The following is a 14,421-nucleotide window of genomic DNA, read 5'->3' on the forward strand; positions in this document are numbered from 1 at the left end:
TCATGTTTTATTGTGTTTATTGTTTTTATGTTAAGCTATTGTTTTCACTGTCTTTGTTTTTTGTGTATCTGATGTTTTTTTCTGTATGTGAAGCTGTGGTTGTTTTTAAAGTCAACTTGGTCACTGGGGGCAGTATGATAACGTCATGCAGACACAAACGAAGACTTTCACAACTACCGGTACTCTGAATGACTCTGTGAGCTGTAGAAATGTTTGTCTCCTTCACAGAGGGCAAAGAATAAAGGACCGTGAAAGAGGTTCTATTGTTTGTCTACTGGAACAGTGTTTTTCAAACCCTGTGCCGCAACACACCGGTGTGCCGCAAGACATTGTCAGGTGTGCCGGGAAAATATCCGATTTGTATGCCTGTGCGGTCTATCGCCCATAAAGTAATCATGTACTACCCACCAATACCACTAGGGAGCAGCAACAGCTAGCCAATTGCCTTTTGTTTAGACGAGAGACAAGCGAATTTGTGACGCATGAATGCAGGACGACGGTGAAACAATAAATGTGAAAGATGATAAAATACATTTTTTCTTTGTGTTCATTTGATTCCAATTCAAACTGTTATAACGTCATTCTTCAATGTTAAAGATGGTTATAGTAACAATATAACATGTTAATTGTGAAAATAAGCGTTTTTTTTTTCAGCTAGCGGTGTGCCGCGAGATTTTTTTCAATGAAAGAAGTGTGCCTTGGCTCAAAAAAGTTTGAAAAACACTATACTAGAGGTGTAAGAAAAATCAATTTTGATTTAAAAGATGCGAGTGCACCATATTGAACTGAATCAAATTATTCCGCTTGGAATATCTTGAGATTCATATCAAATTGTCATTTATTGGAGAGATATATCTTTGAAGGAAATGCCACATTGACAGTACTAACAAGTTCATTCGTATGAATGAAAAATGACAACAACGACAAAAATTAATTGCATCCTACCATCGAGCACTCAGCTGTACCATAGCTCGTTGAATCGGAATCCCACTGAATCAAACTGAATTTAATTTCACTTTGAAATCGAAACGTCCTTGAATCGTATCCCACCTCATGTATCGAGATCCATATGAAATAGTTTTTTTATTTGAGAGGCCGACACCCCTACTCTCTACATGTGTTGCTGCACCTTTTGTGATAAAATATCTGTTGCTGACTATGCCGTGGCACTGAAGCTATTCATTGGTCGGCTTATGGCCATTTGCATTGTTTCTCAGCATAAAGCTATGATTAAATTATTCAGGCAAAACTATATGCTTGTTTTCAAGACTAAATAAGTAATTTAGCTTTAGTTTGACAGTAAATCTCAACTGGGATTAGCATTAAACAGCTAGAAGCCACTTTAAAAACAAAGTTCATCTGCCGAACTGCTGCTTGTTGTGAAGTGAATTGAATCATTTCATGCTTGCTCACAAGTTTAAGAAAAAAAAAAGCCAAAAGACGGTTTCAGATCATATTTCAAACAGTACTGCATAATTCGTATACTTATGAACGATTTCAAAACACGTTATCATGAAACATAATCTTCTTTTATTATATTTAATTGTAAATGTTTTTCCATTATTATTTCTTTGTTGTCTGGTTGGGATAAATCATATGGTTCTTCTGCCTCATTGGGAATTGTTTAAGGTGCAAATACTGGTTCCTTGCACTTTAAAGGGCGAACAGAAAGTTTATTATTGTGGTTGTAGTTTGCAGTGGTGTGCACTTATATGGACCTAAATTACATGTTTCATCGACTGATAATGCGCCTCTGATGATTTGTGCTCGCGGTCTGCGAAGAAGCTTGGCACAGTCAGCCAGATCACAAGTGAGATGTGAAATTGAATACCCACTTTAAGTAGCAAAGTCTCGGTTTGCTTGTTTGTATAGGAAACTCGAAATAATGAGTCACCCCATTTATGATGCTGATGATTCATCAATGTGTTGTGTGGCTAAAAGTATATATATAAAACAAATTTTCCGCAGAATATTACCGGTACTTGATGATCATACTGTATATGACTGGAGTGACGCACTAGTTGTGTTCCATTCGAATAGAACCTGTTCAAGAAATTTTGAGTCACAGCAGAAAAAGTCCCACCTTTTATGAAGCAATGCTTTTGTACAATCCACTTGGCATTACAGTTACATGAGCCATATGTGTGTGTGTATATATATATATATATATACATACATACATATATATACACACACACACACACACACACACACACACACGCACACGAAGTTCATATTAAAAGTAATAAAACAAATAAAACATAATAAAACACATATCCCTTCAAAAATTTGCAGCATTTAAAATCCAGTATTTCTTTTCAAGCAATAAAAAAACAAGCCTTTACATAGAATGGAAAATTAAATTTCCCTTTTTTTTGTTTAAATAGAACACAGTTGTACATTCATAAAGCTGACAATTACAAAATAAAATTCCTATAAGCTTCACTTGCCAGCAGTCGCAGACAAAAGCAACAAAGGACATACAGTATAGTTCTTACCTAGATTTCATTATGAAATCAAATCCTTCCTCTCAAATAGCGAGAAAGAAAAAAAAGAAAAGAAAAAAACGAAAACTAAATTTGCTTGCCCACTTTTCATAAAATATTACTATTTACATGTTAAATAGTTTGTAAATTACTTTTCACAGACTCAAACAATTCCCATGAAATATTTCCCAAAGATTATGGTGCGGTCGGCCTCAAATAAACCATCATATAATTAGAATTCCTTAAAAGACTCTAAGTGGGCAAAATAATTGGTGTCTTAATTATTCAATCTATAAGGGGTATGATAACATTATATTATGACAAAAAATACAAATAACAGCGCATTAAAATCATGTGTGTAGATACTTAAAGCTTACTTAAGTGGCATCCTACAGATTTGATGCCATTATGAAACCTACTGTTGGAATGCACAACCTGCTCAATCCATTAATAATAATAATAATAACAATAATACAGACCTCGAACAAAAATGTACATCGCTGATGTTAATTTTACATTATAAATAGATCTATAGCGCCTGTATTGGATCCATGGGATTGTTTAGGTGCACTTAATGTTTGGACTGAGTTTAACTAATCTCGGTGAGCATGTGTCTGCTTATGTAATTAGTGGGAATTGAAGCTAAGGATGGGCATAAAAATCATGTCAACTACTTTGCCATCAACATTTGTTGACGGTCGCAGTCTCTGCTGAAGATTTTTGACGTCTTGTTGAGGCAAAATGAAGCTTTTTTTTTTTTGCCTGCCACCAGCAGAGGCGCTGTTGAGGTCTTGGGACGCAAGCTCCGGGAAGTCAAGCCCCTTCGAGAAGCGGTATTCTACTCAATAATACACTGGAAACAGAAATTCCGAATATACAGAGTGAGATTTCTCCCAACCATCCTTTCATTCATTTTCTATAACGCATGACCTCATTCGGGTTTCGCAGGTGAGCTGGATTGATTGCCAGTCAGTCACAGGGCACATTTAGACAAACAGCTATTCACACTCACACCTACGGGCAGTTTAGTTTTCACTTAATCTAACATGCAGTTGAAAATGGGAGGAAGCCAGAGCACTTGGAGAATACCGCAAGCACAGTGAGAACAACTTGAACCATGAAATCTCAGAACCCGGCGGATGTGCTGACCATCATTTATGAAAAAACACCTAAGTGGTCTTTTTAATTTGCCCCATAGTCGAATAAAGTAAATTTAGTCAAATGCCCATCCCCGATCAAAATCGTGCCCTCATTCATTGAACGGCTTAAGAGTTTTAAAACATAGCTCATCTTGGAGCATGCTAACAAACATCTTCTCATATGTCTTGCGTGTGGAGGTGGACCCGATAATGCGGCTGATTTTCTTCAGGCCCTTGAGAAGGTAGCGCGGTGCCCCTTTGCTGCGTAGCACCCTCAAACTATGAGATAGACTTTTCACTAGATCCAGATCAAAGTTGGCCGTCTTCCAAAGGTGGAGGAGCTGCAGGATGTACTGTTTGGGGAGACAAGTCGCCACGAGCGCCGACACATTCTCCCGGGGCACTTTTACTCCGGGCAGGCTGTTGGTGACCTCCAAGAGGTCGCCCAAAGTTAGGTTTTTCAGGCTGTTGCAGCGGGAGACCTTCCGCTCGCAGTGGTTCACACCTGTATGAAAAAGGACAAAAACCTTTTTGATGCTTCTGAAGTTATTTGGGTATCCATACACTTTTGATGCATAAACATTTGAGAGGACAGAAATGGATGCAGTTCTCTCAGCCCCGCATGTCATTTACTTCCTAATAGTGAAACAAAAGAGGGCACCAGAGACTGGCATCTGTACGGGTAGCCCACGAGAGTACTTGATACCTTCAAATAAAGCCAATATTCGCCTGATATGATGCCTCGTATCGGTACTCAGTAAAGTGTGAGCACTTGAAACCTTAGCGTTGATATTCCATTTTGAAGCCCTTCACTTACTTCCATTCAAAATGAATATTAAAAGTGGATACTCGGGTTGAACAAACAGCTTCTGCTGTCTACTGGAAGAGCATTTCATTTATTCCGACTGTCACTATGCAACGCTAACATAAATGGATGAACAAATAAGGAAGTGAAATCCATATGACAAACACCAAGGATGGCCTGTGATTGTCAAATTGACTGGAATGACAAGCAAACTAACGCTCGCACAGATGTAATTCATTGGCCATAAATATGTACAATGGTACGCACAGCTTAACGAGGTTCACAACTCCCTTGCTTCCTCAAAAGCAAAGGGCCGTCAATGAGGAGCATTGAGGTCATTGCTTTGACAACCGGGGCTGTCGTTTTGTACAATGTGCAATGATGTGGTTGAACACCGATTGCGAAAAGATTGCAAAACACTTCAGGACGTGAAAGATGAGACAAATCACTGTCACGCAGGCTGTGGCAAGTATATAGGTCAGGGGTGCCCAAACTTGTTTGAGCAAAGGTCTACTTTTCGATCAACCAACCTGCCGCGATCGACCAGTTACCGCACACACGCGCATATGTACGCACGCACGCACGTACACACGCACGCCATGATGAGCAATAGCCTGACACTGAGGCATGCGACGCACTTAGGCAGCCTGTTCACGACGGTAGCTCACGCGTACCATTTTAAAATGCTTCTCTTGGCCCTCCAGATTCCCATTCTTTGCCCGTCCCCTCGGTGAATTGTACAAAACAAACTGAATGAGAATAATGACTACTTTAAAAGATATAGCGCAACAACTCTGATCACAAGCTGCAACTGCAGACTGCTGAGCGCCAACAACTTCCGGTGACGCAGTCACACGTCACCATAGGTTAAAGATGACCTGCTTTATTTTATTTTCTTTTTTAAATACTTTTTTGTGCATTAACACAAAAATATATTACTAACATGCACAGAGACACAAATGTTTGTTTTTTTTCCTCTACACCCCTCGGATCGATGTGGGACCAGTCCTTGATCTACTGGTCGAACGCGATCGACGTAATTGGCACCCCTGATATAGCTCAACCTTTGGAAAACGGTCTTTTTTTTTCTTCTGAATAACAGTAAGAAGTTGAAGAATGACATTGATTTGCAATCGTCGCAGTAAAAGGAAGATGAGGAGAAGTGGTAGTATAACAGTAGTAATAGTTGTATGATGACGATTTTACGATTTTTGACATCTTAATGTACATTTTTTAGACTATGATGATAACAATGACGACAGGGACTACTACTACTACTACTACTACTACAATTATCAGTACTATGTCATATTTTTTTCTATGGTCCTGGAATTGTTCTGATTGGCTTCGAACCTATGCTGCACTTAATGTTCCACTCAGAACAAATGCAATTCATGGTGTCGCTCGTCTTTTTTTTTCAGTGAGTCTGCGAGAATTTCAAATGAGCCTATGAAATCCTTCAGGGACTGACAAAAAGCAAAAATAAAGAACCACTCCTTTATCATCTTACAATACCTTTTATGATGCCATACAGCTTGTCCTGGTCCTTGTTCTGCTGCCTCCACAGCCGCAGCAGCTGGAGGACTTGCTGCTGTGGAGAACAGGCCTTCTTCAGCCTCTCCACGCTCTTCCCATCCACCCTCCGGCCCGGAAGACTCTCCAGCAGACGCTCCAGGGGCACGGAGGACAGCTGCAGGGAGGCAAGCGACTGGAAGACTGCCTCTTCGCACAAAAGCACATCTGCGACAAGAGAGCAAATCCTTGTAATGAATTATTTCAAGATCTTTTTTGAATGGAGCAAGTTAACTCCTCAGAGTTCTCCTGTTTTGTATTTGTTCTTGATTTTGTAAAAATGTGCCGATTCTCCTCATATCATAACTTTCCAAGTCATACTCAAGTTTTGACCAGCTTTTGAATACTTTGCAGTATTACACATTGCAGTTATGTATCATTTGTAGCCTAACATTAACCACCTACTTTGAACCTGAATGTAGCACGTAATACACCATGTATCAGATTCAGATGTTGAAATTTGACCCTGTAGCAGCCTCTATTTTACTTTGCATCATTTCGGAAAGCACATTTGTGGTATCGCCCATCAGTCGTGATACAAAATTGTGTGACAACACATTCTTTCACTTATTTTGGATTCCAGTTATCTTATCAAACAGTTTTGTTTTCAGCAAATGACTTTTTTTCTCTCTCTGCTGAGCTCCGCTTCCGATTTTAGTGTACTTTCCATTTGACTGTGTTTTGAACTGCAATTGGAGTTTTACTTCTCCCACTCATTTGAAACACATTTAAGCGGCTTGAAACACTTTTTAAACATATTGTGAATGTAAAGTTTACAATATGTTTAAAAAGTGTACACGCTTGGGCAAAATTGTTGGTACCCCTCTTTTAAAGAGCGAAAAACCCACTGTGAAATACTGTAAATTGAATCTGACAAAAGTTATAATGATCAAAAATCAGACATTGCTTTTGAACTGTGGTTCAACAGAATGTTTTTTTTAACTCATCAAACAGGTTTGGACAAAAATTAAGGTGCTAGGAAAAAAAACAAGGAAATCATTTGACCATGAATACTGTAAAAAATGCTAAGTTGAATTTACCCAATTTTTTTCATGAAGTGGTTGCATGAAATAAATTCATTTGGCTCAAGATACATTTTTCTAAGTAAGACTATACATCCACTTGGATGTACCTGAATGAGGAAGGGAAACAATCACTTTCTAAAAATAGGTGAGCCAGACTATTTTTAACTTGTAACCCGTGTGGAGCGTGACACATATAAGGCAGCAACTGATCTCTATAATGGGCCAACTTTCCTAAAGGTCCCACCTGTGTGGCACAAAGTGTGCTGGTGGGCACAATCGATGGCCATAATTTGGTCCTGACTCCCACAGATGCTGTCTGAAGCGGACGTTCCCCATCTCAGTGTCTTCAGGCCTGAATCAGTGCAATTTCTGTGGGGTCGGCAAGGTTCTGTGGAGGAGCGGCTGCTGGAGAAATGACCGGCCGGGCATTGCTTGCACACAGTGTCACTCACTGGTGTACCTGTAAGGAACCAGAGACCAATCAGTCACGTAAACAAAGAGTAAGGTCAAGGTCAAGATCATCTTTATTGCCAAATATGCTTTATGTATGACATGCAGCATAAATGAAATTTCTACCTCTCCATCCTCATTGCCAACATGCTGTGCATTAAACACACAGCTAAAACAAGATAGCAGCTACACTGTATAAAAAGACATAATATGTCATCTGAACAGTAAAAACAGTATCGCCAATACAAACAATATAAACAATGGTTGTGGCTATTGTGTATAAGGAATACAGGACCAGAAATAGCTTTACATTCAACTCCCGTGAAAGGTAAACTTGCATTTGTCAAGTGACAACATGGAATTCTGATTCACCAGAATTCTAAAGTTGTGTTTTGAGACCTTTATTGAGCCAAGGCGCAAAATCTCACAGAACAAAAATATGTCAAGTGGATACATAGATCAATTCCTACATGTCCGGTGTAGCATTAATTGTACCGCCAGCCACTATCGCTGGCATACAATGCTCAAGAAATATGACATCGTGTAGTTTCCCAGAGCACACGTGATGATCATTACTGTGCGGCATTCTGGTTGGGGATAACTGTTCTAGAGCACTAAATCAGATGAGATGCTATTCTCTTGATTACAAAGCAAATGATTTTAGAAGCTGTTATTTCAGGTCAAATGACTACGTATTGCTGTGGTAAGGTGCGGTGAAATGATTCTAAGAACATCAACCACAACATGTGACCATGGCATCATGAGAGTGACTCACATCGCTGCGGCAGCTACTTAATTGGCTTTTTTCATGACAGTATGTCTAACTGTAAACAAGAACAATGTGTAATTTGCCTTAAATTTAGTGGAACCTCTTCAGTCAAATGCCTCAGAAGGTGAGCCATTTGACCAGTGTTGACCGAAGTGTACCAGTGATGGCAAAGAATGAACAGGAAAATGTGATTTATGTCGGTGAACCGTAAACAAATCTCTGTCCTGGCTGCTCATTACAATTCTCAATGTGACATGCCACAAGTAGAATTCTAGGAAACAAATTGTTGTTTTTGAGATTGAATTACCGGTGGTTAAGTTACTTTTGGCACTAGTATGACAGTTAAGAATGTTGCAAAAAGTCGGTTTGACTTCAAAGTTAGATGTGGGCACACTTATGACTATAAATTGTATTATCGACTTGTACACTTTTCTTACTTGCAAATGTGAAAATGTTCATAACTGTACAAATAGTGAGGCGGGCCCCCATGGGGTGGGGGACGTCAGGGGGGCTAGTGTGACCCCAGGTGTATATATCCATCCACCATCCAATTTCTCATCTGCTTAGTCTTATGAGGGTTGCGGGCGTGTTGGCGCCTATCCCAGCTGTCTTCGGACACCCTGAACCAGTTGCCAGCCAATCACAGGATAGATGTGACACATAGATGAACAGCTATTCGCACTCACACCGACAAACAATTTAGAGTGATCAAACAACCTACGGTGCGTGGTTTTGGAATGTGGGTGGGAACCGGAATACCCGGAAAAAACCCACACAGGCACGGGGAGAACACACAAACTCCACACAGGAAGCCCGAAAGAATTTTTCTTATTTTTATGTCTCTTATTTTCACAACTAGGAAAAGTTTTTACAATCTTTCTTGCGGATTATCGTCTGATAAGTGAAGCATCTCAACAGTTTTAATGTAATTAGCAACGACATTATTTAAGATATTTTAGCTTTTCAACCACTTTTATACTCACATGATGAAAAACATCACTGATGTCGATCTCCACTTGATCATAGTTTTGAAAATAGCAAATTTTGAAGTCAAAATTGATTAACATTTAATATTTTTTGATTTCTGGACAAGTCAATTTGGGTCGATTCATGACAAAACGTGAAATCAAATCCTTAATCCTTATTTAATTCTTACAGGGCTAATCTTATTCACAGGAAAATCTCTATTCAGTGACATGCTCTATCACAATATGTAGCTGTTTTGAAATGGTTTTTTTTTGTAACATCACGCAACTTAGGTTTTGGGCAGGTGCAATCCTGGTGTGACTGCCATGTGTATGTCTGATGTTGCTCGCTGTGGTCCAAGACATTTTCAGGAAGTTTGTGTGGAAGCTGAGACATGGAAAATTATCGGAAACACTGCTGTGAACATGTTTTCTTATATTTTTTTCGGGTAACCAAAAGCCACCTTGTTGTAATTTAGGCCAAAGTGTAAAATTATTTGCCTTCTAAGCACACAAGTCACATTGTGTGCCACAATCACATCCTCCTTTTGCTTCTTGAAACTTAACTAAAACTGCATTAGTCAGTTGAAACATATGTTTCAATTAGTTTTGTAAAGTGTGGTAGTTAACATGCTGGGCTCTATTTTCGTGACCAGCACAAGTCTAGCACAAAATACGGTCTAAATGTGCACAAGGGTTACATCTTGACGCAGTTGGAAATATATGTTTTGCGCGCATGTGGTCATGAACACAGATGACTTGATTCACTGCCAATCGAAGCGGCTCCTCTTATTCCGTTCAAAATAAGTGCGTGAGAGGCAACAAGTCCTTGACATGGTGGACAGACATATTTTGCTGGAGGTGGAAGCATGCCAAGTATGTTCACACAGAACTGTAAGCGCTCCTCCACCATCGGGTGATCCAAAGTTGGTCAGGAAGATCACAGATCTGTTCAGCAGGCACTTGGAGACTGCCTTACACCCCAATTGTGCGTGTCCATTCAAATCCCCAAACAAGCTCATTGAGGCTCGCGTCGGCACGAAAATCAGGACATGCCAGTTTTTTTGTTTTGTTTGTTTTTTTTTTTTTTTTGCTCAAGGGCAGCTGTGTTGTCTACGAATATAGGGCCTGCTGTGTGTTTTTGACACTTTTGAGAGAAAAATCCAATCTGCTATTCAGAGTCAACACCAAAAGGGCACATTAAGTGGCCAAGAGGCTGAGTCACATCAAGGCGGCAAAGCGTTCGTTTTTTTTCTCGTGGTCTTAAGGCTTCAACCACATTTGTGCCCATTACATAAGGAGCCATGGCAGCTTAAGGAAGGGGAAACCCCAGTCATGTCCCACGTCGAGTAAAGTCGTCTCCTATTTTACTATGGCGGCGTGTGAATTACAGGGTAATAAGAATAGAGGGAAAATGTCACAGGCGCAGGAAGCGAGGCATACTGTGTCGAATGCAAAATGAAAAGATGAGATGAATTTGTTTTTCCAAAATAATAGCTGACGCAAACCACGATGACCCAATAAAGGACTCCAGTCTGCGAGTTTCAGCGTAGTCTACAAAGTCAAAGGAAGAACTCATTAAGAAACATAGGAAAAGGATTTTTAGCAAGGATCAAACTTGCATATCAGCATAAAGTGAGGGCACCTGATAGTAAAGTTATCAAATCAGTAAAAACAATCAGATATTCTGATATGCAAGTACCATGTCAAAATGCACCAGCTGAAATTACAAAGATTAACTGGATCCTGAGTTCTGAACGTGTCTGCTAACCAAACATGAATGCTTTGAGGAAGTTATCAGTTGGGTGTGAGGAAGTTCAACCATTTGACGACTGTCTGACATTTTTTGTTTTGTTTTATTCTTACAAAGTACTGGAAAAACAAAATCACAAGTGAACGCACCATACAGAGCAGAGCAGACAACACTTTGAAGGCTTCTGTCAATGATGATAGCAGGCCGAGTCCAAACTAAAGGTCCCATCTATAAAACATTCAAAGCAACTATCTATCTATCTATCAAAACCACAATAACAAAACAAATACATAGGGCCTGCTCGAGTCATCGGCTTTTCAAACTTTGGCCAAAATAATCGCCCAAATGGCTAATGTTTGCCAATTGTTTTTACCATTCTGCACTCTAACCATTTACAGCAGCTGTATGCAAGCAACAGTGGTCTCATTTCACAAAAAAATAGATCCCCCAACCATGCATCCTTAAATATATACAATAAATTTGTTGACCATTCTATGAACCTGACTATGGTGGTCGGCAAGGGCAAACGGGCTGCAAATGGCCGAACGAAAGTTGCAAAAAAAAAAAAAAGACAAACAAATGTGAACTAAAAAAAATACACAAAACAACTGCTAATCAAAAGCGCTGCAAGTAAGAAATGCTTCAAATGGTCAAATGCTTTAAACACAGGAATGTTGCAACAAAAAAACCAAAGACATAAATGCAGAAAAACACAAATGCAAGAAAGAAATGCTGCAACCACAGCAACAAAGTGGAAGCAAACATCACAAACCACAAAACAAATGCAAACCCCCCCTCCCAACCAAACAAAAAAAAGCGTCTTACGCTGCCACTCACTAAGATCGCCTATCTTGAGTACATAGATTTTCCACAGCGTTTTGACGGTATTTTCTGTCTCTCCGGCAAAAATGCCCCCGTAGATGGCATTTGGTTGTACCAATATATCTGGGAGAATCACTGCATGCACATTTCATCGGTAAGAAAGCAGTTTAAAATGTTCTCTTTTAAGGTACATCTCGGTGTGCTATTCGAACGTTTGTCTGCATCACGTTATTAACAATGAAGTGAAAGCAAAGCCTACTGAGACAACAGTTGGAACGAAATGTAACTCTTTTCTTGTTCAAGTTATGAATCAGAATACTGTGGGTTCCTGATTCATGATCCTGGTGCAATCTCCTCTGAATGGTGGATGCAAACAGTGAAATGTGTTATTTGATAGGGTCTCATTACTCCATGCGGGGATGCTAGCATAAAACATGCATCGATAAGAGTGTTTTCAGAATAGGAAAAAAAAAAAACAGCTGTCACGATGGCAACGTAGGATGGCTGCTCTCAAACTTCAGCCGCAAGGGGCCGTTTCATAGTCCATTCACATATACGACATGACGCAGGGTGTCAACCCTGCTCTCTGGTTGGAGACTTGCGATGCATTGTCACACTGCCAGTCCTGACTTGATTCATCTAAATAGCAGACATCGGGGACCCAAGTCACAAGAGTGAAGTTCTTGGGTCTTGCTAAAGGTTAAAACTTAAAAAAACAAAGAAACACAAAATCTACTTGATAAGAACACTATTTGTAGTTTAGGAAAAAAAGAGTTACTTTTGTCTAATAAAAACAATAAAGAGATTTTTTTCCCCCCCAAAACACTATACATCCAATTAGATTACTTGACATTTAATTACACTGAGCTGACCTGCATAATATACAAACAATTTTATCCTGTGAAACTGTCTTTGCATCCATCCGTTTTCAATAGCGTCTTTATGGTCGTAGATGAGCTGGAGCTGACCCCATCTGACTTTGAGTAAAAGGCAGGGTAAATTAAGGTAAATAAAAGTCTTCAATTAATCTAACTTGCAGGTTTTGGGAATGCGAGAGTAAGCCGAAGTACCTGAACAAAAGAAATTCCAAATAGAGCCTTCTGGACTGTGAACCAGACATGGTAAACATGTAGTCCCCCATACTGCTTGAAAATTACAACATGTAACAAAGAAAAAAGTGTAGTAGATTGACACCACATAGCACTTTGTAACAAGTTGTCATAAACAATCAGTGTAACCCGGCCGTTTGTTACTTGTTTAAGTTCAAAATGCCCATGACAATTTCTCTTACCTAAAGCTGTCACTCCATAGCCGGGTGGGCAGGAGCTGTGTGTGATGCAAAACTCGACCACGAGGTGGAAACCTGCAGCACACTCACACACCCGGTCGTGGGTGCTGTTGCACTCCTGCTGCACCAGCTGTCTCTCTTTGCACACCTAAACACGAAGCACACAGCTGTAGCACTGTCACGGGCCTTTAAGTGGGGAATGTGAAAATGATTTTCTTGAGACACGGTGCAGGCCACAAAGGTGGTGCTTTACAAACCACAGGCTTAGACCCACATTTTCATAAAAGACATGCAGTAAAACCACTTTGTGGACTTCTGAAAACATCACAGTATAGAATAGTCACGCGCATTCGGAAAAGATCCGAGGGAAACCATAAAAGTGTCGCGTAAAAAGAAAGCTGAATAAAAATATGAAGGCGACGTCGGAGGAATTTCTGAGCAGTTCACATAAGTGAAGTAACAGACTTGAGTGTGTGTGTGTGTGTGTGTGTGTGTGTGTGTGTGTGTGTGTGTGTGTACAGGAGTCAAATAGAAAAACAGGTCTTTCTGAAAACTACAGTGAACAGACAAATTTACCCTTTTAACCTCAATCTACCCAGAAGTACCTACACTGTACGTGGGCAGACATGCTGGTGCTTGTGTTTCAAAAGGACTCTGGTAAAAGTAGAACTACCAAATCAACTTCTGTTCTGAAAGGGGAAGTCAAGTCAAACGTGTTCTTTTGAATAGTATGTTCCCTGCTGCGCCACTAGTCTAAACACAATATTTTGATTAATATCACGTTTGTGGAATATGACTTTAGCAGCAAAATCCATTTGGTTTTATCCATCCTAGGACGGGGGCCATTTTGCCACTTCCTGTCGACTGAAACTGACACAACAGTGCCAAACCATGTTCACGTCAGAGTTCATTCAAGGACGCAAATGTTGTCAAAACATCAAAACATTCGCCTAACGTTCGCAGACGTTCACCAACATTTTCAGGTATTTCTTGTTGCAAGGAAACCGTGATCATTTTCAATGCAAATGTTCAGCAAACAATTGCGACCTTGAATGAACCCTGCCGAATATATATCTATATCTACATCTATATCTATCTATATATATAGAAGGACGCAAATGTTGTCAAAACATCAAAACATTCGCCTAACGTTCGCAGACGTTCACCAACATTTTCAGGTATTTCTTGTTGCAAGGAAACCGTGATCATTTTCAATGCAAATGTTCAGCAAACAATTGCGACCTTGAATGAACCCTGCCGAATATATATCTATATCTACATCTATATCTATCTATATATATAGATATACCGTATATATGTATAAATAAATAAATCTATCTATCTATA

At 39.7% G+C, this 14,421-nt stretch overlaps 1 protein-coding gene across 2 annotated transcripts in view; it reads right to left on the reverse strand.

Annotated features, from left to right (window-relative positions):
• Positions 1-2,072: 2,072 nt before the first annotated feature.
• The window catches only part of LOC109517660 (tumor necrosis factor receptor superfamily member 11B), a 37,827-nt gene continuing 25,478 nt past the window's right edge, over positions 2,073-14,421 (reverse strand). For both annotated transcript variants that reach the window (XM_019872969.1, XM_019872970.1), the window contains exons 3-6: positions 13,078-13,222; positions 7,272-7,487; positions 5,946-6,170; positions 2,073-4,130 (exon numbers count right to left, since the gene is read on the reverse strand). In XM_019872969.1, the coding sequence (XP_019728528.1) occupies positions 3,736-4,130; positions 5,946-6,170; positions 7,272-7,487; positions 13,078-13,222 (981 nt within the window). In that variant the 3' untranslated portion in view covers positions 2,073-3,735. The remainder of the gene's footprint in view (positions 4,131-5,945; positions 6,171-7,271; positions 7,488-13,077; positions 13,223-14,421) is intronic.

This window comes from Hippocampus comes, unplaced genomic scaffold (assembly GCF_001891065.2).
Source record: "Hippocampus comes isolate QL1 unplaced genomic scaffold, H_comes_QL1_v1.1 scaffold242, whole genome shotgun sequence".
NCBI classification, from domain to species: Eukaryota; Metazoa; Chordata; class Actinopteri; order Syngnathiformes; family Syngnathidae; genus Hippocampus; species Hippocampus comes.